The 24431-nt window shown below is 43.7% G+C and overlaps 1 protein-coding gene across 3 annotated transcripts in view; it reads left to right on the plus strand.

The window, feature by feature from the left end:
- MYO1D (myosin ID) overlaps positions 1-24431 on the plus strand; it is a 166635-nt gene that overhangs the window by 54395 nt on the left and 87809 nt on the right. For all 3 annotated transcript variants that reach the window (XM_074892275.1, XM_074892276.1, XM_074892277.1), the window contains exons 14-16: positions 1304-1436; positions 11124-11290; positions 15720-15927. In XM_074892275.1, coding sequence (XP_074748376.1) covers positions 1304-1436; positions 11124-11290; positions 15720-15927 — 508 coding nt within the window. The remainder of the gene's footprint in view (positions 1-1303; positions 1437-11123; positions 11291-15719; positions 15928-24431) is intronic.

The raw sequence follows: 24431 nt of genomic DNA on the forward strand, positions 1-24431 counted from the left end.
ACTTTAACTAGATTTAAAGAGTTTGTTTGAAACTGACTCATTGTGCAATCAAGATAGCTGTGAGGAGATTACCTGTGCTGCTTGATTTGTCCTTAACCAGGTTTTTGGACCAGTTGCAAATGTACTTTTACTGATCTCTCTTTAATCAATCTAAAGATATTGAGTAGTAGCATTTGGTCAACAACAGGTATCATGGTCCCAGCTAGAAGTCCCTGTTTTGAAAGAAAGCATAGAGGTGAGGGGAAAAATGGGCAAAAAGATTTTTCGTATGTGCAGTGACATGAAAAATTTAAACCATGTAGTCAAGTGTTATAAATACTAATTAGGTAAGTAAATGTTGCCTTTGACAAGCAAATTTGAAATCTATCAAAATGTGTGCGTGTATGTGTGTATACAAGTGCCTCAACTGTTTTCCTTGGCGACTGCCACTGAACATGTTCTTGCTCCTTAACTGGGCCTATCTCAACCTTTCAGAGACTTTGCTCCGAGGTAGGAGTCAGCATGGAATAGCCTGCAGCTGCATGCACAGCTCTGCTTACCTGGTTTAAAAGCTAGGGCAACCGTTAACTCAGTCTACAGTCCTGTTGCGTGTACTCCCTTGAACAGTCTTGCTGTTCGTGTTTTCGAGACCTCACATTAACTAAAAACCTGCAAAATATTTGCTGTGCGGAGGTTTTATTAAATTTAGCCTCCATTTTCCATGAAGTCTCTGGTAAAGACTGTTCACAAAGACCACTTACGGCGCATTAAAGCACATGATTGGCTGTTAGAGTGCTGTAACGGCTTTCAGCTTTTGTCTGTTCCAGAGCTCTTGCCATCCATCATGGCCATTTTTACCTCACCTTCAACCCTTCAAGAAAACGTAGGCTAAAATGTATAAATTATTTTACATATCAAGAATTATACAGAAATACAGCTTGAAAGCAGATAGCAAGTTTCATGGGAGGATGTTGTGAGCTATGGTCTTAACTCTTTTCTGGTTTGATTGCATTCTCTATGTTTGTGTCAGTAAAGCAGACTCTGCTTTTGATAGATCAATTCTGCAAGATTTTCACAATCCCATTACTGCATATCTTTATCTGAAGAGGAAAATGTGCTTGTCATTTTCCCAGAATATTTGGTTGTAAGCTGGAACCGTGTATTGCTCAAGAGCAAGAGAGATTGTGCCCAGGAATGTCATGTTGGTTTGGCTGATACATTTTGAGCTGAAAACACCAGTAGATCTGGACAGAAGCAAGCTGTTGAAATTTTGAATTTAGTAGAAGTGCTGTTAAACTGTGCAATTAAAGAGTTTGTCTTTTAGCTCTAACCCTGTGTTGAAGATGATGTGGCCTGAAGGTAAACTGAGCATCACTGAGGTAACCAAGAGACCTCTGACAGCTGCTACTCTTTTTAAGAACTCCATGATTGCACTAGTGGACAACCTGGCATCGAAGGTAAGTATTTCTGTTTCAAAATCGACTCCAACTTCTGATTAGTAGGGTGTAGCTTTTCCATGGAGAGATTGCCACCTTCCTATTGCCTCAATCAGTTGGAAAGCCGAGCTGATCAATGGCAGGTGAGCTTTGGTTGTGGCAGTGGGCAGCTGTGAAGATCTCGTAGGAGAGTTAGCTGCCATCCCCCCATAAAGAAGGTGGATTTCTGTTTCCTCTGTGACCAGTGTATCTTTCACTTGTAGGAAAGCCAGTCTCTCTTAGGTAATAATTATTATATCAAATAAATAATCATCTTTAACAAAGCTCTTTTGGCAGAGGGCCCAGAGGATGTAGTTTCATGGTGGAGAGATTCTCTCTTTCTGGCTCTCAATGCTAAGTGACTTCTGTGAAAATACAGGCAGACCTATGTGATTTCCTTCTTTCCTCCTTTTTGCTGTGTCAGGGGGTGTGAAACCTTTTATTTTACTAAATAATTAAGTTTTATAGCAGAAAGTATTGCTTTGGCAACCACCACTTTGTGTGAGGAAAGGTAGGTAAGGGAATGATCTGGGAAAGGGGCTGTTTGAAGGTGGTGCAGGCGGGTGGCAGGGTGAGGCGAGCAGAGATCACTAAAGAAATATTTGGGTGTTCCTGATGCTGGGTGACCTTGCTGGACTCCTGGCATTTTCGTGGTGTTGGCATTTTCGTAGGGGTATGCGGTCCACGAGAGATGAACAGTGAGTCCAGAGCAGTGGTGTATGTTAACATTTAGAATAATTAAGCAATAAAGGGCAGTGTTCTGACTATCTTCTCAGGAGTTCTGGTAGCAAAGGAAATGTTAGTGGCCCAAGATGTGGAGGGAGAACATGCATGCAGATGTGGTAAGGCTAGGAAAAGCTTTGTAGAAAGATGATCCTTGTTCTAATAAGAAGACCAGAGCACTATTTGAATTTTTGCTTGGAGTGGCAGCCACGTGAGTAGCAAAGTCTTCATAGGTGCTGTATGGGTCAGAGCATGATCGTACAGTACTGGCTGTGCACAGGAGGAGGAAGCTATCCTCTCTGGGAATATTACAAGAAATAATATATTGCTTTGTGTTTTCCAGAATTAGATTAAAACACGCTTGTTTTACATTTTTGAGTTCTAGTTCTGGAGTGGATTTAATCTTCAGCAGTAAATCTGCAGGAGGGTGCACAAGCCCGACCAAAGCCACCTCGATGTGCTAGCTGGGCTTCCTGACTGAGAAACAAAGCCCCATAGCTCTCCCCAGTACTGTTTGACTAAGGGCTACTAAGAGGATGCCCTTGTTAGCCCAGCCGAAGGCCAGGTCTTGCTTTAGGCAGGACCATTCGTAGAAATTGAGAGAGGTCCTACCCCACTGCCTGGAGGATTCCTGGATGGCAAATCATGAGTTGTTGGGGCTGCAAAGGTGACTGTGACCCTGATGGAAGGGAGATGGGGATAGACCTTAGTCTGACTTTCCAAGGAGTCAAGATTTACCTGATCTGTCGGTCCTCCAAATAATTTGCTGACTAGCCCTAACCTGCATTTGGTATAGAGGTGTCAAGAACCCAGAGAGGTTTCTCTGTGTGTTGTGAAGATGGGTAGTTGGGGAAGGAAAAAGATTCTGATTGATGCCACTTGTTGTTAATGCAGTTCTGTCGTACAGAGCAGTCATGTTCTCTCACGCCTGGCCAAGCGGGTAGGGAACCTGACACACTGCAGTGAGGTGTTTCAAGCAACACAGACAGAAACTGCTGGGGGTGTTGTAGTGGAGGGCTGTGATCAAGGAGGGGAGAACAGGGAGCTGTTGGTGGGGAGGTTCAACAAGCATTTGTGGAAAAACTTCGTTTGTTTGTTTACTGGAAAAAATATTCTAGGCCACCTGGTATTTGTAAAAATAGAATACTCAAGAGAATGCCATGAACTGTAGTGGTTTGAACAATTCCTGCAACTCACAGCAGGAGATGAAGAGTTTAAATTGCATATTATCCATCTTGAGTTAGTAGGTACCAAAATTCATCATTGAAGTCTGGCTGGCTTGTGTGAAATGAGAGTTTCAGTCCATTTATCATTGGTATCTCTATCACAAATGCCAGCCTTTTCCAAGGATAGGCCATAACCAGGAACTGTTTCCAGGTCAAATTTGAGCTCGTGAATTCACTAGGAGGTTCCTCTGTGTGTGTCAGTGTAGTCCTTTCCCATTCTTTACCTTCCCTAAACTTCCTTTGAGAAACGTGTATTGAGGATGTTGGGTTTTTCCTTATTTTCTGTTGAACAGCAATGGAGAAAATTGTCTTAGAGCATTGTATTTCCCAGAGGGTTATGGATTCCATTAGAGGGAAGGCTCTCGTTAAACAGGTGTGTTTGTCAGGACTTAACAAGGACTCTTGCCAAGCAGGAAGGAGCCAAGGGCTGTCTTGGTTGTGCAGTTTTATGGCCAACCTTTAGCATGATGGAGGGCTGGAATGAAGGGGGTGAAATTCACCCTTTGGAGTCTGCTGTTTAAAAGTTTACATGGCTAATGAACCTTGGAGAACAGTGTTTATAGGTACTTAAGTTTGCCATCTAGGTTACACAGCTGAGCTTTAGCTGTTTTTAATGGAGATTCTGGCTGTTGCACACCTTAAAAACCAAAAAAATTTGGTGACACCCATCCTGAAGTCAAGCTTATGTTACTTTAAAGGGTTTAAATTTTGGTGTGTCCTAGGTTGCTTAGAAAAGGGCCCTGAACACAATCATTGTGTACTTCAAACAGTGAAACTTCTGTTTGACCATTCTGCCCTGAGGATCAATTTGGACAGTTAATAATATGTGCATGTTATCAGCAAGCGAATAACCGGGCGTTCAAGCCATGCTTTGCTAGATACTGGTTACGTACAAATAACTGGGCTGCTCTGCCTCTGAGTCACTGCCAGTTTGGATACTTGTCTCAGCTCTCTTCTGCTGGGGGCTGGAGAGTGGGTGACCAGTTGCTGTTCCTGGGCTGGTAAAACCGCTCTCTCTTTTGGGGACGCCACTCATGGCAGTTATGGGCACTGTAATTCTTCCTTGGGTCGTGTTACTCATTCTTCCCGTGCTTAACTTGGGACTGGAATTGCACTTCTGGAGATCAACCGTGACAATGCCTGTGTGTCTGACTGTGGTTTGGACCCTGCAGGACTTTTTTTGGGAAGCCTGTGGTAACAGCTGATGAAAACAGCTCTCTGAAGAGAGCGTTGCACAAGCGGTGTTGGCTGCTGTGCTGTACGGTGTCAGAGGAATAAGGTTCCACAGGGAGAGGTAATAACAGTTCATGTTTTGCCCAGCTGTTTCTCAAAAACCGAGATGAAGATAGGCTTGAGTTTTGTTGCCCTTTGAGCTGATGGTTTATTAACATTACCAAAGTGTGCCCAGTATAAAGCACAGTTGGTGCTGCTTTTCTCATTCTGGCCTCCCATTCCGCCTGGGTTGTTCTTACTTGTTTAATGTTTCTCTATGAACTGCTTTAAACCATATTTATACACTCCGTTTCTACAGTCCTCAAACAGAATGGCAATCCAAGAGCTCTTCTGCTTTGATACTCATTCGGCCTTCCCAAAAAGCTGCAGGTTTTTTTGGCAGTATCAACAGTATCTTTAATCCTGTCATTTGGGGGAATAGCATCCAAAAATGCTAATCTGGTGGGCAGGAATAATAATAATATTAGAAACAAAGCTCAAATCTGTGAATACAGTACCTACAGCATTAGCTGTTTTTTTAACTTTTCTGGTATTTAAAATAGCCACCTTTAAAATTCTGTTTTGTTGGTGTTCTGGTTTAAATCTGGAATTTGGTGATGAAGCAGAGTTCTGTGGTGCCTGAGAGGAAGGGGCAGGTGGTGTGGTTATTAGGGTGTCAGATGCTTCCATTCGGGTGAGTACCACTAAAGCATTGGTAACACTGCAGGAGTTATTCACAAATACTGTTTTAACTTCAGCCTGTGCGTACACGTGTCCATAGAAGTATGAAGACTAGGAAATATGTTTTTGGAGGGTGCTGATTTGCAGTGGCACTTACCAGTACTGATATCTCAATAATAATGTTTTCCTCCAGACTTACACTGAAAATCTTTTGGGCAGAAACCTCTGGTAGGTAGAAAAAAAATGTGCTTTTTTTGAAAAATAAACTAACCAAAACAAAAACTACCTTTACAGAGTTGCCATGTAACATTTCTCAAGGACATGTTTTACTGCCCATGCTGTTCTCTTGAGGATTTGGTCTTTCTGTGATGGATTACTTTAGGTGGCTTTTCTTTTAAATACTGACACGGAAAGTCCTTTGGCTGACATGGCTGTAAATGATGAGCTTCTCTAGGAACTCTCTCTGGACATGCATCTTTTTTTTCTGTTTTTCTTTCATTTTTTTTTTTTTTTTTCTTCTCCTTGTCTGTAACTCCTTTTGTCTGACTCTTCCTTCTTCCATACCTCTCCTCTCCTATCCAGGCTGACAGCTTCATCTCTAGTAAGTTATAATGTCATCACTGTGACTGATTGGACATATCTAGCACAAATTTGTCAGCCCTGTGTCCTATCCCTTCTCTCATCTAACGAGCTATAAACTATGGAAAAGAAATCTCTCAAGGAGGAGTTTGTTTACGGTGCAATGACTTTAAACTGGTTTATTTTCTTTTTAAGGCTTGAAAATCTAAAAATTGCTCAGCTTCATTTTAAAAAGAAAAATCAGTTGCAATTAAGCATCTAAACAGCTTTTAGAACTGGGGCCTTTGTGTCTCTGTATTTCAGTTCTTCCATTTACAAAATGCAGCTCCCAGGCTTGACAGCCTCATGGTGCAATAATGGGAGCCGCATAATTATCCCCCTGAAGAGCTGAGGCTGGTGGGATTGTAAGCATGGAATAATCTACTTTAGAATTTACCCTAGTAGCTGTCATTGCTGAGAGGCTTTAATTACAGTGTAATTGCACTGATAGATGATCTCCTGTCTGTGCAGGAACTTCCTATTTCTGTTTTCCAAAAGGAAACCAGCATCTTGACTTCTGCCTTTTTTATCAAATGCAGATACAGTCACTCCTCTTTGTGCTGGGCTTGAAGTCACGGATTGTTTTTGAATGGCAAGACACGAATGATGACCCAAGCAGCCAGCTTTGTAGTGGTGAAGGGTGTTTAGGTATTAGCAATAATGAATAGCTGTGGAGTGGACACTGCGATGTCAGTAATGAACAAGTGACACCGTTCCTCTGGAGGCAGAGGGGTGGATGCGCTTTCTTCATGCTCCTAATGACTTCTTTAATTTGGTTCCCGTGTTCTCAAGATGTTGCAGTTCTGTGGATCAGAATGTTTGTTCTATCAATCTCATCAAAGGTTTTCTATTCATCTTGGCATCAGATGCAACACAACAGTATTGGGGGCAGATCTGGCGTGGGCTGGCATCATTCTGATGTCGCTAACACAGATAGGTCTGTCCTAAGGGTGACTAATGTGTGGATGGAGAAGTGGCTCAAGCTGAACATTAGCAAGAGGGTTTAGGGAGAATTGCAGATCATTCACCTTCACAACTGCAGACTCTTTCACAGCTTCTAAGTTCAGGTGTAATTCAGGGAGTTCTCTGTATGACCTGCATTGCCCCTGAATGGCTGATTTCCAGTCACACAGGAGACTTGTTCTAGCAGATGAATGACCTGGCCTTTGTTTCTTGCCATACAACTGAGTGATTACAATACCGAGCTTATAAACTGCAGGCATCAGGTCCAGCAAACTCCTCCTCCTCATCAGCTGTAGCTGCCATGACCACATCAAACCTAGTTCAACACTGATGTGAAGTTCAGAACGGGCTGCTTCTTACCTTCATAGTTGGACACACGCTGTCTGAGAGAGCGTGGTGACAGCTGTGTTCCCGTGGCACAGCCAAGCTCTACAACTGAAGGAAAAATCATCACCCACGCAGACTGCAAGTTCTGAGAGCTGGGAGGAGACTGTTGAGTGAATAAAGACCCTTGTAAACCTTCTTACCTTCAGTGCAGAGATAATTTCCAGGAGAAAGCCAAAAAATTTAATATGTTAATCTCTTAAAACTCTTTAAATTGTACCAACACATTATTTTTCACCATCGTCTCCTTAAGGAAGGAGAACAAACAGAATAGGTCTGGGTTGTGTCGAATCACCGTGGCAGAAGAAAGTGCTCAGTGTGGTGGTGACCTGGGTAGAGGATCTCATGCAGAACAGAGCTTTTGTTTGCCTTCCTGCTGCCCTGGGGAAGTTGTGTCCTTAGCGTTCCTCCTTTTTTTGAGCCCACTGCTCTCCGAGGAGATGGAAGGAGGAGCAGGGTGAAGAGATCATTGCCCTACCAGAGGGCTCAGCTGGTTCTCCACCGCGTGCAGCTTTGCCTCAGCCTCTCTGGTAAGGAAAGGAGCCAAACAAGACTGTGAAAGAGCTATCCCTGACGCACTTTGTGGGGAGAAATGAAGTCACTAGGGGAGAAGGGAGATGATGTAAGAACATATATTGCCCACACATCCTTCTGTGTACCCACACACTCCCCATACCGACTTACGCACTCCGGGGTTGCTGCATGGAGGGTAGGCAGCACAGGGATGCTGCCAGCTCTTGCATGGGTGGTTGGCTTAGATTTTGCTCGCTTTCCTCAGTGCTGTTTATTCCTACCCCAAGGACAGCCCTCCAGGAGAAAAGCACAGCTTGATGTCACTGATTGCATGCTTAAGAAAGCAGAGAAATGTTCCACTCCAACACCTTCCCCAGAAGATCCAGTGGCTCGTATCAGTTTCTAGGATACGAGGCTCTGCTTTTCCAAGGCCTCCATATCTCAGCCTATTCATTACTCATATTCAGCCTATTCATATTCATTAGTGAGTGGAAGCTCCGTGCCTGTCATTAGTGCTGCGTACCTCCAGGTTATGTCAGGACTAGGCAGGATAGTCAAGGATGATCCTGTTTCTTCCTCTCTGCTGGTGGAGGCTCCCCTCTTTTCTGTAGGCATTCTGCATCCATTCCTTGTTCTCCTGATGCCCTAATTTGAATTTTTATACAGTAGTTAAAGCCAGTGCTTCTTTGTCCTAAAACTGAAGAGGGCCAATGGCATCCTGGCTTGCATCAGCAATAGCGTGGCCAACAGGGACAGGGAAGGGATCTTATCCCTGGGCTCGGCACTGGTGAGGCCGCACCTCGATGAGTGGGTTCAGGTTTGGGCCCCTCACCCCAAAAAGGCCATTGAATGACTCGAGCGTGTCCAGAGAAGGGCAACGGAGCTGGTGCAGGGTCTGGAGCACAGGTCTGATGGGGAGCGGCTGAGGGAACTGGGGGGGTTTAGTCTGGAGAAGAGGAGGCTGAGGGGAGACCTCCTGGCCCTCTCCAACTGCCTGAAAGGAGGGTGCAGAGAGGGGGGATGAGTCTCTTGAGCCAAGGACCCAGCGGCAGGCCAAGAGGGAATGGCTTCAAGCTGCGCCAGGGCAGGGTCAGACTGGCTCTTAGGAAGGATTTCTTTGCAGAAGGGGTTGTTGGGCGTTGGAATGGGCTGCCCAGGGCAGGGGGGAGTCCCCATCCCTGGAGGGGTTGAAGAGTCGGGTTGACCCAGCGCTGAGGGATCTGGTGGAGTTGGGATCTGTCAGTGCTGGGTTAACGGTTGGACTGGATGATCTTCAAGGTCCCTTCCAACCGAGATGATTCTGTGATTCTGTGAATATTTACTTTTCTTCATATCTACCCTTTAAGTGTATAAAGTCTAACATCAGGATCATTATTTGGCTCCTCAGTCCTTCAAGACTAAACCAGTATTTCCTGAGTCACATTTTCTGGATTTTTGATCTTTCTTCTTCTTCCCTGAACTGACTCACTGCCGTTTACATCCCACTTGAACTGCAGTGCCCCAAACTAAATGTAATGTTCAGTTAAGTAGAAACTGTTGGGTTTTTTGTCTTACAGTTTTCCTGTTCCTGTGCCCCTTCCTTAGAAAAACATGAACTTGATTCATGTTCAGTTAGAACTAGATCTTTTTTTAGCACTAGTGTCAAATCAGTTTTTCATTCTTTTATTATACATCTATTTCTGCCTAAGTGTGGAACTTTGCATTTGTCCTCATTAAATTAATCCCCCCCCCTTTTTTTTTCCAGACCACTCCTTTGTGTTGTGGGTTCTTGCACTCTCAAACTGTATATTGCCTACAGATTTAGTACGCACATTGTGCTCCTTCATTCAAATCACTCTTGAAACCATCCAGCAGTGCTGGAACAGAACAGACTCCTTTGGAGAACCCTTGAGGTTTCCCTTTTGAGAAGGGGCCTCTGGTTACTCAGAGCAGTTTTACAGATGGTTTCACAGCCACCTGTTTCATCTAGTCCGGGGGAAAATTGCTGAAATTTCATTCTCGGTTATCAGTTGTGATTATGAAAGGTGACATCTTCTAATGTTAAGATTTCAGACAGGCTGCTTATCTCCCTTTATCATAATGTTGGCATTGCTGTAAACTGATTTTTTAAAAATATTCCAGTTTAAGTGCATCTTTGCTGTGTCCTCTGAAGCAAGTCTCTGGACATATTGTGACTTTCTGAGCTGACTGGGATGCTTGTTTTGAGTTCTCTCCTTGACTGGTGATGAGACTTGGTGAGCAGTAGGCTCTGCCAGCCTGCAGAATATGCCACTCCTTTTGCAAGGGCTACTTAAAAAATAATACATATTAATGTTATAAGAATACAATTTTACCTTGAAAAAATAAGGTGAGCCTTTATGATGCTTATTAATTGCTTTTCTCCACACTAATAAAGTGGGATAGCAAGGGCTAGCAATGAAGATAATGAAATGAATGGACTTCAAAACCCATTGCGATGAAAGCACATACATTTAAAAGACTTACAGCCACCCTCTACGGGCTGGTGCTAGTTATAGACCATGCTGGCCTAAATGAAAGTTGTAAAAATAAAAGTAAACATCAAAAACAGTCTTGCAGGACTGTATGTGGGGCTGATCTCATGGGTGCAGGCAGGCTGGCAGTGAAAGGTGGGCGACCCTGTGGGACTCTCACCGGAACATCCCGGGTCAGCCCAGCCAGCTCGGGGCAGGACCGCCCGGGCCGTGCTGGGTGGAGTAAAGCCACTGGTTCAACGTTCTCTGCCAGTCCCAGGGGTGCAGAAAGAGGAGCTTGTGTGCTGGTGACATCTGTTTGTCCTGTGGAAGGTGTGGTGCTTGTGTGTTGAACTGGGATGGACGATAGCTGCGTTTTGCCCTGCACAGGGTAGTGTTCAGTGATTTCCATCATTCAAGCATGTTGCTGCAGGTTTTAGAGGACTTGATTCAGCTTAGTTTAATTATTACACAGTAATCCATGCTGCTTCTAGATGTCGATACTGGAAAAGCCATATCCAACAATCAGGGCAATGAATTACATTGTTCTATCTTTTACGAAGACTGTTTTTGTTATTGTCAAAGTCTGTAGAGAAGGGGGACGTGAAACTGGTTCTGATATATAGCAAAGGACGGTTGAACTCCAATGAGCAACACCTTGATCCTGTAACAGATGTCGTTGCAGTGTGCGAAAGGGAGGAACGCGTTACGTGCCGCTCCTGCCATTTCTGTTCTAACCTTGGAATTCCTGTCAAGCAGCCAAACCTCATTCAGATGACTGCCGTGGTCTGACATCTCAATGTTTTCATGAGGAAACAGTCGTGTCTGCATCAACTTTTTTCTTCCTGAGTAAAACTCGCTTTGATTTGTCCCCTTAGGAGCCCTATTATGTCCGTTGCATTAAGCCCAATGATAAGAAGTCACCACAGCTTTTTGACGAGGAGCGTTGCAGGCATCAGGTTGAATACCTTGGCCTTTTGGAGAACGTGAGAGTCCGCCGAGCAGGCTTTGCCTACCGCCAAACGTACGAGAAGTTTCTTCACAGGTAAGAAGGGTGCTGGCAAGTGCCTCGGTGTGAGTCTGTGGTTCGGCTCTTTGCGGGACAGCTCAGATGTTGGAATGAGGTGTGTGATTTGGCTGCCTCCCCTTGAGTGAAGAGTCTTAAGGCTCTGGGCCTGTGATCCTCACTCTTGAGCATATGGGTGTGTTGTGTTTGGTTTAATACCTGCTGTTGGGTATGATAAAACACGAGTCTAACAGGGACTCTGGTTGCTCTCATTTTGTGGCAGCAGATGTGTTTAGAGGTGCGTACGTGGCACTCAGGCTCAACTTCTTTTCTGCTAAAATTCATTTGCTGTATTACTCTCTGCAGCAGGAATGTGTAATGAGGTTCTTCCCCAGAGCATAACCCTAAACCCAGAGCTAATTAACTTCTGTTTTCTCTCTGAACATTAATTGTTGCAGCGAGAGAGACAGACAGACATTGTGTGTCTTGGGAAGCGCTCGACGGTGCACAGTGACGTTATGCAGGAGGAAACCTCTGGACTTTAAAACTGGAAGTCTGAACCAGGGATAGTAACGTGACCCCGTTAAAATGTGGTTTTGATGCTTCTTGCCCTCTTAATTCCTACCAGACTTATAACAAATGAAATGGTTTAGATTGAAATTTGTCTTATGGCTTCAGTAAATTAGCATGGGTACTATGAATTCAACCTCTTGCTGATGACATAGTGAATTGATTTTCACTTCTGTTATTGTATCAGGTGAGAAAATGGCCGAGAGAGTAGAAAAAAATTAAACTATTCAGGCAGGTGGGATGTCATGCGTTAGACGTGAAGCGCTGGTGAAAGATCTTTTGCTGTTCGTGGTGGAGATTTGCCTGGATGTTTTGTGATACCTGAAGTGGAACGAAAGGGTCTGGCTTACTAAATACAGCCTACAGTGCTGTCTAGCAGTTTTCTTAAACATTATGCAGGGGTTAGAGCTTGCTTTTTTTCCGTCACATGTGGAATTCATTACAATTTACTCCTAAGATTTGGGTAATTACTATTAATATAAACAGCTGCTTTGTTTTTAATGAACGTTTGATGAGCTCCTGTAAGCTTAAGACCAGAAGTGGTGTTTACAGCCAGTAAACCAAATTAACACATGGCAACTGGTACAGCTTTCAGGCTATTGTAACATTTGTTCAGCCGGACCCTGGAGTAGGATTAAACATCTACAGTGTAAGGTATCAGATACTGTATTTGCATATCACAGTATTGCTCTGAGTCCAGTCTACACTGACTTTTCTAAGTTAAAAAAAAAATAAAAATCTTCTGGCCTGGATATTGGTTTTATTTTTCCCAAAATTCTTTGTCCTTCTCTTTGGGTGAGACATACCCTGTTCTTACAGGGGCTGGGGGATATGATTTGTGGTACAAGCTGCACATTTTTTGAGTGGTTTTTGAACAGGGATCACAAGGGATTTCTGTTCCTTTATATTTAACAGGCTTATTGGCAGACTGAGAACGTGGAGGAGACGCCAGGCCCTTCAGCACTGCATGTGGGGCACGTGTTAAGACAGATGTAGAGTGGCTCAGCAAGAGGCGATTTTGGGATGTAACTTTGTTATCTGTTGGCTTACATTTGCAAAAGATATTCTAAAAGTCCAGTCTCACAAACTGATGTTGAACTCCCTTACAGGACCCTGGAGCTTTCAGATTTTCTGAGCCCAAAACCTGTGTTTTGTTTTGCTGATTTTTCTTAGAAGGGACAGGAGTTGTATGTCAGGTTATATATAGATAAGAGATACATACATATATATAAACATATAAATATGTGTGTGGGCATGTATGCCTTTTTTATATATATGTGTAAGTACATGTATAGATAAAAACATATAAAAAATGACTTTCCTTTCTGTAAGAAAGGATTTTCTTCCTATTTAGCCCGTAGTTGATCTTGTATCAACCACGTAGTTGATCTTGTTGATCTTCCTCCTACCAGTAGGAGGAAATGAAGTGAAGCACAGTTAAGACCATTAATAAATGTCTTTTTCAAGCTTTCCTTGAAATTAAGAAAACTTTTACTTAATCTCTGTGCAAACCAGTCTGCCCTTACTGATTTGTAAAGTGGGATCTAAATATGTTTTTGTTGAACCAAGAGATGTCGCGCATTCAGTCGGTAACTACATCTTCCAGTTGGGTGAAACGCACGTCAGGACCGTGTATCTTCAATAGATGCGATGCATTATTTTGTTTTAATGTATAACTTACTACTGAAAAAAGCTGATTGGGTTTCAGAAATTGGTATGTGTGTGGGGCAGGGGAAAGAGCGGCGCCTGGGAGGCATCTGCAGGCATGGCCGCGCGTGAGCGTAACCCAACACTCTCGCCAGGAAGGAATCCACATGCCTATTTCCAGGCGGTGTTAAACATAGCGTGTAAAGACCCCGGGATAGCTGTGAACTGCACGGTGGTGAGTGAAGAGTATGACCCAGCTTCCTGTGCAGACCTGATATTTTTCATTAAAGCGTCATAATTTAGTGGCTGACAAAAATCTTCGTTCTTAGGAGTGCTGTACTGGGAATTGTGAACTCTAGCAGCAGCCTCATGCACGCCGGGTGTTTCTATAGCTAAGTACAGAGAAGGAGGAGGAGAGACAAAGTTGGTGTAGAAATGGATGTTTAATATATAAATGACCTTGAAAGCTGTCAAGATCTCTAGGCAGGAGAAGGGTGTGGTGTCAGTGAGCAGATTTATTTTGGGTTCTGCCTCGCTATAATTAGCAGCGAGGTTGGGATTTTGACTTGCTGTGGCATCCAGGTCGTGTTCTCTGCTGTGGGGAAGGAGTTGGTGGCATTGCACCGCGCGTGCCCTGGAGGAACAAAAGGAACAAAAGGACTGCCACGATATTCCACCATGTCCCACCACCTGTGGGCTAGGAAGGAGGTGGTCCGTTTGCCTCAGGATGTCTTTAAATACTATAGCCCTGGGGTTGTTGTCAAGGAGAAAGAGAATTTAACATTTCTTAGGGGATTTCAGTTCTCTGACATCTTACCCCTTTTTTTCTGGCCCCATCGGCGGAGCAGGCCTGTTTGCACTGCCACTCTGCTTGCCTTTTTTTTTTTTTTGATAACGTAAATGTCTCAAGGGGGAAGATTTTCCCAGTGAATTAATTATTGCGGGAACATTTTCCTGATGAGAATAGGAAAGAGAAACCAGTGCAAAATATTTATGTTCTGTGTGTACGTGTATTTGAGAGAAGGAACGCTTTTGCCAGCCAAATATAAATGCAAAATCTTCTGTCGTGAGTCTGAGGAAGGGTTTTTAATATGCCTGTTTTATTTATCAGTAAGATCCCTAGTCTGCATCCCTGGTGCTGATGGTGTTCCCTGCGTAGACACAGTGTGCGCCTCCATTTTTTCCCCCTCTTCAACAGCTTATTCAGAAAGGCTAATTTGATGAATGAAAGCAACAGTGTGATGTATTTCCGTTCAGGCTTATTTCAGTCAGTTTAGTAACTCCTGCAGTGCACCCATTCCCCAGTAAAAAGGTTTATTGCTGCGTCCATTCAATAGTAGCTGAAAATTCTGAACGTCTAAAACATTGAGATTGATGCTTGACTCGGATTGTGGGCTTTTAAATAAAGAAGTGGTTAAGATTGCTGCATGCTTGTTTTATTTAGAACATGAATGTGGGTACTATTACAGTGAAAATGTCTATTAAATTTTTGATTATGTCCATAAATCTTATGCTGAAAATTCATTGTTGCTTTTTGCAAACATTTCTTCACCTAATCAGCACTTTGCAAGGCTGGTAAATCTTAGAGAGCAGAGTCTGATGCGGTTACTTTCGTGTTTGATTTGTAGTTGTCTGCATTCTCTCTCTTAGTGTAAAAAGGTGCTTGGAGGGCGAGGATGGGAGGAAATGATTGAACAACAATTACAGGCAGTAGTGGTGATTGCACAAATCGTGGCAGTCAACTATCTGCTACTTTGGTAAATAATAGAATTTGTTAGAAATTACTACCAAAATGATGAATGAGAAAAATTATTTGCAGAATTTTTAAATCTAGGTTTTCCGACACAACAACTGATTACAGTTGGCTTCTTATGCAGAATGTGAGCAAACCAAAGCTTTTCTTCCACGCAAAAAAAAAAAAAAATTAAATTGGATGCTGAAAGTGTGACTAATGGAACTGCCAAATCTGCAGGAGGACAATGGCGAGGTTTGTCGTATTGCATCAGTTCAGTGTTGATGAAGTGAGCTCCTCGCAGTGTTTTCAGTGTCTCACAAAATCATGCCTCTTACATCCATTTGCCTTGGATTTCAAGGATCACAACTGCTACAGAGGATGTCTTGAGGATCTTCTGTCTATAATCAGTTTTATTAGAATTTAGATCCTAATTATTTCTAGAACGCGTTGAAGGTTGGCTGCCTTGAGAACCTCGATGACAAGTTTACATTTGTAAATTGTAACTTGTAATTCCAGGTACAAGATGATCTCGGAATTCACTTGGCCAAACCATGACCTTCCTTCAGACAAAGACGCTGTGAGGAAGCTCATAGAGTGTCACGGATTTCAGCACGACGTTGCTTATGGCAAGACCAAGATTTTCATCCGCACGCCTCGAACTCTGTTCACCTTGGAGGATCTGCACGCCAAGATGCTTGTGAGGATTGTCCTCTTCCTACAGAAGGTAAAGCTTAGTTTACTGCATTAAAAACTCAGTTCAAATTTCTTAAAACACCTTTTCTCCCTTTTAAGGCTCACTTGCAAAAGCGACAAGTCTGCACAAATTCTAGAATACTCCGGTCTGATTACTGCTTAATTTTTTTAAAGCTCTTTCAGTAGTGCTCTGTGTCGCTGCACTGAAGTCTTGATGTGGTGTCATGTACTGTGAGCTGTAGGATCTGCAAGATTGTTGGCTACTCTTTAAAAAACTTGCTCATTACTCAGTGAAAGTAGGCTACTTGGAAACTTAGAGGAACTTTTATGGATGAATGCATAAGGGTGATGCACAACGGGTGTTGAGACAAGCTTACATGAATAAAAGTTTATTAGTGGATCCGTAGCTGATGGCATACCTCAATTCTACTGGTAAAACTCTTGGGGGTGCAGGGAAGGGAGTGAGAGGGGAAGACAGAATGAGAAAAGAGACAAGGAAGACTTTCCCCAGAGGCCAGCTAGGAAGAGAAGGGACAGGATTTCCAAATGAGCATCCTCCCAAAGTGTCCTATCCGGTGCAGCATGTTGTCTTCCTCATCGTACTATTCCATTAATAATTACTGAGTTTTTATCAGGACCTGTGTGAAATCCCTGTTGTTTTTCCTTATGATACTGTTAGTGCTGACTGGAGCATACAACGACTGGGGGCAGATGCTGGTGCCTATTGCTTTATTAAGCTTTGAGCATCCATGTTACTGAGTCCCCTAATGCAAACCAACAAATACCGCTGGGGGATACAGAAAGAAGGGGTGATTTGCACACCAGTGGCAATCACTTCCCATAAGAACCTGCCATACCGTGCAATATTGGGGTTTGCAGGTGCAAGCCTGGGAGAGTGACAGCACAGGAACAAGGGCGAACACTGCTGGAGAGGCTCTGGAAACGTCTGCCCCAGCAGCTGGGGTGAAGGGGTAACGGGGAGAGGCAGTGTACAGAACAGAAAATAGAAGGCCCCTGGCATTACACCTAAGGGACTGTGCAACGGGACCTGCACGCTTGCCTTTCCTCTCTGAACATGGGATTTGAGCTCAAGATCTTTCTGGTTTTACCCTTAGGATAAATTATTTTACAGTCTGTGACTTCAGGGCAAACAGATTCTCAGACTTCGCTTACACAGGTACTTTTCTAAGCCATGGGAGTTTGTTGTGACTAAAGCTCCTAAATCATTTAGGTGCTTCTGGGGCCACAACACCACAATAGAAGCTGGTTTTTGTAACCTCAAAACCAACATACACTGGAGAGGAAAAAAAATACAGGAGCTGGTTTTAGTACTTGCTGAAAACTGTGTTCTGTATGAGTGTGATCTGTGCAGCAAAGAGCAACAACTGACCTGCACAGCCACAGAAATGGTGGAACTGACTTTGTCCTGACTGACAGGGATTGCTGACTAGGTCAAGATTTTTAGAAATGTATTTCATTTTTGGAACTCAGGAAACAACAGAACTTCTGAAACCCTTTTTGCCCATCAGAAATAGAAACTGCTGACAGATGGGTATGAAAACTTCAACAGAGGAAAAGCTTGCTCTAAAGCTGTGCACTTAAGTTTGCACAAACTTTCTAGACCTGATGGACTGAATCACTTTTGGTGAAGGGTAAGACCCTGAAGGAAGAGTTCTCCACTGCAAGCTTTGGTTTGCAAAACACTCACATTTCTTGTGTTGTATTTGATGTGATTCGCTTTCTGGAAAACAAAACAATTTGACCAGTATGGAAGAAGAAAGTGTCAAATCCAGGGTTGTGTCTCTTGGTATTTTTTTGTGCTGGATTGCGTAGTTAAGAATTTTGTAAGTTTTGTATATATGTATGTGGTTAGTCTTTCTGGAAATACAAAGCTCAGGCTGCTTAAAGGGTGCAGGACCTTTCTGAGCTCTGTGGTTCAGTGTTTTCTTTCCTTTTTTTAGCAGTGTTCTGCTTGCGCTGCTGCTGAGCATCACAACAGCTTTCTTGGACTCTTTGTCATCTTCTTCCAGGTCTCTTCCCTGGAAATGGCAGCTTACTCTTCTAAAACTTATTCTGGCTTATTCTTTCAGAGCGAAATGGGGTCAATCAGTGGTGCTCCTCATACACCTCTGTTAGTTTTTTCTGGATTAGTTGCACTTCCACTGTGCTCACTCTGGTTTTTCAGGAGGAGTTCCCCTGTCTGCAGCCCCTTTCCCAAGCATGTTGGTGTTATTTGGTGCATTCACCAGCTTCACCGGGTCATGCCATTAATCTGGAGTCTCTCCTTCTTCCCGTAGTGGTATGAGGCAAGCCAGTAAGTTCCTTGTTGAATAAAGCTGTAGGGGGGGCACCTTGCTCCCAGGTAACCCCAGTTTTCATATTAAATGTCTAAGGAATTGAGATGTGACCTTTTTTGAAATGGAAAGGTGCAGTTACTGAGGAATAAAAGAGCCAGCCTGTCTGTGCTGTGGAAACGGATGATGTCTCACTACAAAGTGAGCACTGAAGCTCCTCCTTCAGATAAAATCCACCAGTGTGAGGCACAATCTTGACAGCAACATGTCAGTTTTTGTGAGTTTGCTGGCCTTTGCTTTAGATGGAAACTTCAAAATTATATAGTCTGGGCTGTGATCTGAACCAGGCTTAACAACCTTGGAGGAGAGCAGGGCTAAAGATGTTTTTGCCTCTAAAGGGTAAGTACCTGGTTAGGAGTAACGGATCAACTTTCTGGCTCTGTGAGGGATTTTGCTGTAGTGGTTTTGTGTGGCATCGGGCGTGCTGGATTACATATAGAATAACTAGTGCTTTTGGAGTTGCTCTTGTTGCGACAGTCAGCAAAAGTGACAAAAGTTACATTGCTGGTGCACGTTGTCCTGTGGCTTCACAAACCTCCCTCCCCTATTTTCTCCTTTCCCTGGAGTGGAGAGGGACTAACACAAGTCTACATGGAGGCATCTTTGTCTTCTGCACAAAGTAATGAAATAGGACAGGTGGCATTATCTTTTTGTTATTTCTCTCTGAGAAATCTCTAGTGAGATTCTAATTCACCTCATAAAAGATTTGTGGGGAAAAGACAAGCTCCTCCTCAAGTGCTCAAGGTGCTGAAGACTTTGAAGAAAACTGGATGGCCAGAGCTCCTTTTCTGTCGCTTAACCCTGCTGTGGTTCACCTATATCTCTGTTTATACTTACTGAATGTTCTTCACCAGGCCCTAAAATGTTTGCAAAGCGTTGGGGAGGAGCTCTTTAGAGTCCTGGAACTTGCAACTAAAGACAAGAAGCACTAATGAATCAGTAAATGCTGACTAAACAGCTCATCAACAAAAGAGCAGGTGTTGGTTGATGTGTATAGGCATGTAATTAGATACCTTGTACAGTGTTAAATCTATCTGGAAAAGGCTTGCATTTTTCTTCCATTTTCTGTATTTCTCTTGTTTTACTGTTAGATCTCATTCTCAGCTCTGTATCAGATCTCTCCTGTGTTCATGCACCAGCCGTGCTCTGCTGCCAGTAGATGGGGCAGTTGGAGACTGGCAGTGCTGAGAAAGGAACAATCAACACAACAAAAAATAAAATCAGAGCAGGGATCTGAAGAGGCCTTCTCTCTGCTCTGAAAACATCAAGGCAGTTTTGCCTGCATCTTAATTTCTGTTCTCAACTTGCTTCCAGTTGTTCATTAAAAACTTGCACAAAAATATAATTCTTGCTCCTGTTTCCTTACTGTAGTTTTGTCTATAAGCATCAAAGGCTGAGTAAGGCAAACTGTGATTACGTCTAAAAGGAAAAAAGAGAGATTAGCTTGATTTTTTTAAAAAAAATAATTGAGCCTTCTGTTGCATTGGAGTTCCTCAAATTTGAATTTAGGAAGAGACAACTGGAGAGAAAATGTGTTGTTGTGACAATAGGCACTTGTGTGATAAAAACTGAGGGGAAATGTAAGGTGTAGTTTTAAAAGCAGCCGATCACAGGCTGGGGTCCAATAACGTTTTTCTTTACAGAGGATTGATTTTAAATGAAAGAAGAATCTGCATTTAGCAGTTCTGTTTCTTGGTAGTTTTAAATGTACATCTTCATTTCTAGTGATACATATTACGTGGTTTATTGCTCTCGTACAAATCACCAGACTTTCAGAGAGAGATTCAGTAATTATCTTAAGAGCTTCATTGTGTGAGTAACCCTTAACCCTTAAAATAATGCTGGTTCCTTTGTTTAATGACAATAAGAATTTGCTGCTTATGAGTTTGGTTAAATTGAATTAAAACTGACTTCCAGTTTAAGTAGATAATTTTACTTTCTTTTGTTCCACACCTCCTGGATGGCTTCTACTTTAGATTTATCTTCAACCCTCCTTTTTCCTTCTGTGATAAAACGTTAGTGAGATTCCAGGCTGTAATTTTACTTCAGACCAAACCAAGTCAGTAAGCAGATATGATGTGATTTAACCATGACAACTTACTGGCTCTGGGAGAATTTAGCAAGTGAGAGCTGTGGCCGGTATTAGAAAACCCATATGGCAGTGGAGACATCGCTGTCGGAGTCAACTCGAATGGTCATTTTAGAAGCAGCAGCTGAGAACAGCACTGCTTTTTTTGTGGTGCGTTGGAGTTTATTTACTATACCGGTGGTCTTGCCACCTATATGATCGTCTTCATGAATGCAAATGGAGCAGCCCTAATGTTAATAATAAAAATAAAAAATACAATAAAAAAAAAAAAGCTGCCATAAAACTCTGTTGCTTTTTCTGCCCTTGGAAACGTTCCCACATCTTCATTAGCTTTGCAGAATAGTGCTTTGTTCAAGAAAAAAAAGCCCAGCCAGCCAGCACGTGCAGTATGCAAAGATGATGTATCTTGTCAATATAATTTACTGAGCTATTTCAGTGTAATTTTTTCAGACCAGTACAGCTGCATATGGTAATCGCTTCACTAAATCTTTACTGCCTAATGCAGAGGAAGCAAGAATTGTCCTTGCATTGCAGCCCAGCACCTCCTCGGACAAAACCCCCTGTGCACAGAAGCCCTCTCAGCCCGGGAGGTCGGTGTCGCTGGCGGGAGGCAGCGCTGGCCCACGCCGTGCTGTGGGTAGCCCAACGCGGCCTCGTGGCACGGCCGAGCGGCCTCTCCGTGCCCATCCCCGGCAACGTGCCCTTCGCCGCCGGCGCTGGCGTTGGCAGAGGCTGCTCTCGGGAGAGCTGTCGCGCGCAGCCCCGCAGCTGCAATCACCATGGCAACATTCCCCCAACCCCGGCGGGGAAGAGCAGAAAAAGAGAACCATAGCTGACTTGTCATAATTTAATGTTTCACCTTCCCTTTCTTCTCCATCCCCATGAGCCCTTGAAGCACGGTGCGCTGGGAAGTGTTACCCACAAAGGGAAGCTTTCCCTCTGACAAAGAAGGCGTTTTCATGTCAGATTATGGATGGGCAGTAGTAATCTGATGAGGGCTTCGGTGCACTGACCCAAATAAAAGGTGATGCAATGCGTTTGCCATCTGGACTCAAGGCATTTACCACCTTGAGGGAATGTGTTCATGAAGTTTTGAATGTAAGTGGAAATAGGTCTATAATTACATGTGGATTTGTACCGTGAACTGAGGCTTTGATCTTGAGAGGCTTTGGCAGGGAGAAGCTGTGAAAGGAGATGCTGTAGCTCCTTCCAAAGGAGCAGCACGTGGGTGCTGTGAAGGACCAAGTAAAATGAAGAACTGGCTGTATCCCCCCTGTTGACAGTGCCCCCTGCAGGTGTGGCCAAGCTGATCTCTTAGCAGACTGATCCAACTGCTTCTCCCGTGCTGCTTGCCCCCCTCGTGCTAGTAACATCACTTGTCTGCTTCCAGTGAATGCAGGGAGACACCTCGAACTCAAAAAACCACCGCACCCCCCAAAAATACCAAAACAAACAAAAAACCCACTTCCTACCAAAAAAAAAAAAAAAAAAGTGGCTATTTTCTGGTGGTTTAGCTCCACAACCAGCTCATCTTCCTTCAGATGAACATTCGTGCTGGTAAAAAGGAGAGTCAGGGACATGTCCAAGGGGAAAGCAAGAAGGGGAGAATTGGATCCGGCACAGGGGCACCTGGGTACTTGCTTCTTATCTTTTTCCTCTTCTAGAAAATGCTGTGCAAACATGCTCTAGTCTAAGATAAATGTAAATACCCGTTTGTTCTTGAGCAAGGGGGGAGGATACTGTATATCTGCATCACTATTTAAAAATAGGGCCTGGCAATGTACGGGTAGTAGGGCAACTACCTTCCAGGACTCTTGTGGCCCAGCTTTGAGACCTTGAGTTTCATGGCTGTTAGAGTCACCTTAAAACTTGGTTTGTTAACTCCATGCATGTGGGGAAAAACAATAACAACAAAAAAAAAACCCCTCCAAACTCTTCCCCAAGCCTGTTACCAGCATCACAGCAAATATGTTTGTGCTTTGGTGAGTGCATGAAGGACTTCAGCAAGGCCAGTGAGAAGCAAAGTGCCCAGCAGCCACAGCAGAGCAGGTGACTGCCCAGTTCTGTAAACGCTTTGTCCTGGTCTTCTGCTTTTTGCAGCGCTGCTTGTAAATTCTCCTAAATGATGACTGCAAAGGCAGCTGCAGAGCCTGCAGTTAGGTGTTAGTGCTGCCCACTGCTCACTCCATCTTGCTTGTTCAGGTTTTGCTTTACTTGATTTCAGTTTGCAGAACACGTCAGAAGGACTTTAAAAAGAATCTCAATTGATTTCCCTAATGGATCAGCAGAATTGAGGAGTGCTGCATCCCCGTGTCCCTCTGGAAATCCCAGTCTCAAATGTGGCTTTTTTTCCCCTCTTGAATGGGCTTCTTTCAAACATTTCTGCAGTCCCTTGTTTGTTAAGCAAACTTTTTGTAGCTCTGATCTTGTAAATTGAGTATTTCAGGTTCTAACTCCGTCCTTTCACGGTTTTGGTTTGGGGTTTTTTTTCACGCTCATTCATGTGTATCACAGACAAATTGGGAAGGCCAGATTCTGCAACCATTACTACTGATGCTTCCTTGTTTTCATGGAAGGGAATTATTCCTTCTTGTGCCTGAGCCTTCAATTTTTGAAAAGATACTGATCTGCTGCACCTCAAGGTGTCTTTCAGCCCTGTTCGAACTGTAAAAATACTGCCAGCGTGGTGTTAATTAAAGTACAAACAAGCACAGATACCATTCAGCAATCTTAACTTGGAGAAGATCTTAATTTAACATGATAGTAAAAATACTAGGATCACGTGAACTGTGCCTATAATAAGGTAGAGATGCACAGACAATTTCTGTGCGCATCTTCTTTCCCAACAGTACAGGACACTGCAGGATAAATCACAGGCCCTTTGAGGGGGTTTGCCACTCTTTCATGGCAAGGGGTAGCAAGCTATGCACGTTGGTTATGGGGCTTTGGGGCAAAAATAAGTGTAGAGCGATTGATCTGTGTTTGCTGAACTATTTCTGGATTATTTTTTTTTTCACCATGAGTAAAACTGTCCTCCCTAGCAAAAATGCATGTTTTAGTGGTGTTTGTGTCCTTTAGACAAAGGTAGGTGACATTTTCTAGGTCTTTGCATGGCTCTATTTTCCCTGTATCTGCTTTGTTCTAGAAAGGCCTGTTAACAGAACAGTGCTGTCACAACTTCAGAAGCATAGATCAAGCTTAATCCTCAGATACTTCCCTACACAGATGTAGGTTTTAAACTGCAGCAGCTGCTGTGCTGCGTCAGGCTGAAGGTCCGTCGGGACCACGGTCGTGTCTCCAGGAGTGACAGCAAGCCCGTGCCTCGGGAGGACAGCAGCAGGGCAAGTCCATCATACCTCTCCTCAATACTTCCCCACTCCCTTCAGACATTTGGACTTGGGATGACATAAGCTGGCCATAGGACTTTTCATTCAATAAAACCTGCTGGACTTCCCTTCCCTGAACTTGTCCTCAAACATGTGCCACCAGCTTTTCTGTTTTGTAGCCTTCTTTGGCAGGCTCAGCTAACCATGGCATGCAGAGATCTTGCTTTGTTTGGGTCCTTGCATCTGCCAGCTTCACTCGATACCTGTACCAACAAGGCAGGGCTTCATGCAGGACTCTGTGGACGTCTGCCACATCCCCTCTCAGTCCCCTCTTCCCACAGAGGAGCATCCTGGCATATTTAGCTTCGCTCTGTTTGGAGGTTGTTCTGTGCTTCTGGTTGTCCTTGTAGTCTTTACCAGCAATAAACATTGAAAATCATGAAATGATCTGTATTTTAATATCTTTAGCATGAAAAACTCTCCCTTGACGTTTTAATGGGAGGAGAGAAGGTTCCTGCCTTCTTCTAATGGCAGCAACCTTGTCCTGGTGATTGCAAACTTCTCTGCTTCCCTAAGACAGGAGCTTTGGTGGTTCTCTTTATCGGTTCATATGAAGTTATCTCCTTTCTCCCAACACCTTCCTTCCCTGGTCACTGTCAGAGGTAGGAAATTCTGTAGAGTGCAACCAGGCTGGAGTAAGGGGTGCCCTTTGTCAGGACAGGAGGGCACTGCTGAGGGCTCCACAGGGACCTGGCAGCTCCTTAGG

This window comes from Strix uralensis, chromosome 22, assembly GCF_047716275.1.
Source record: "Strix uralensis isolate ZFMK-TIS-50842 chromosome 22, bStrUra1, whole genome shotgun sequence".
In the NCBI taxonomy this organism is placed as follows: domain Eukaryota; kingdom Metazoa; phylum Chordata; class Aves; order Strigiformes; family Strigidae; genus Strix; species Strix uralensis.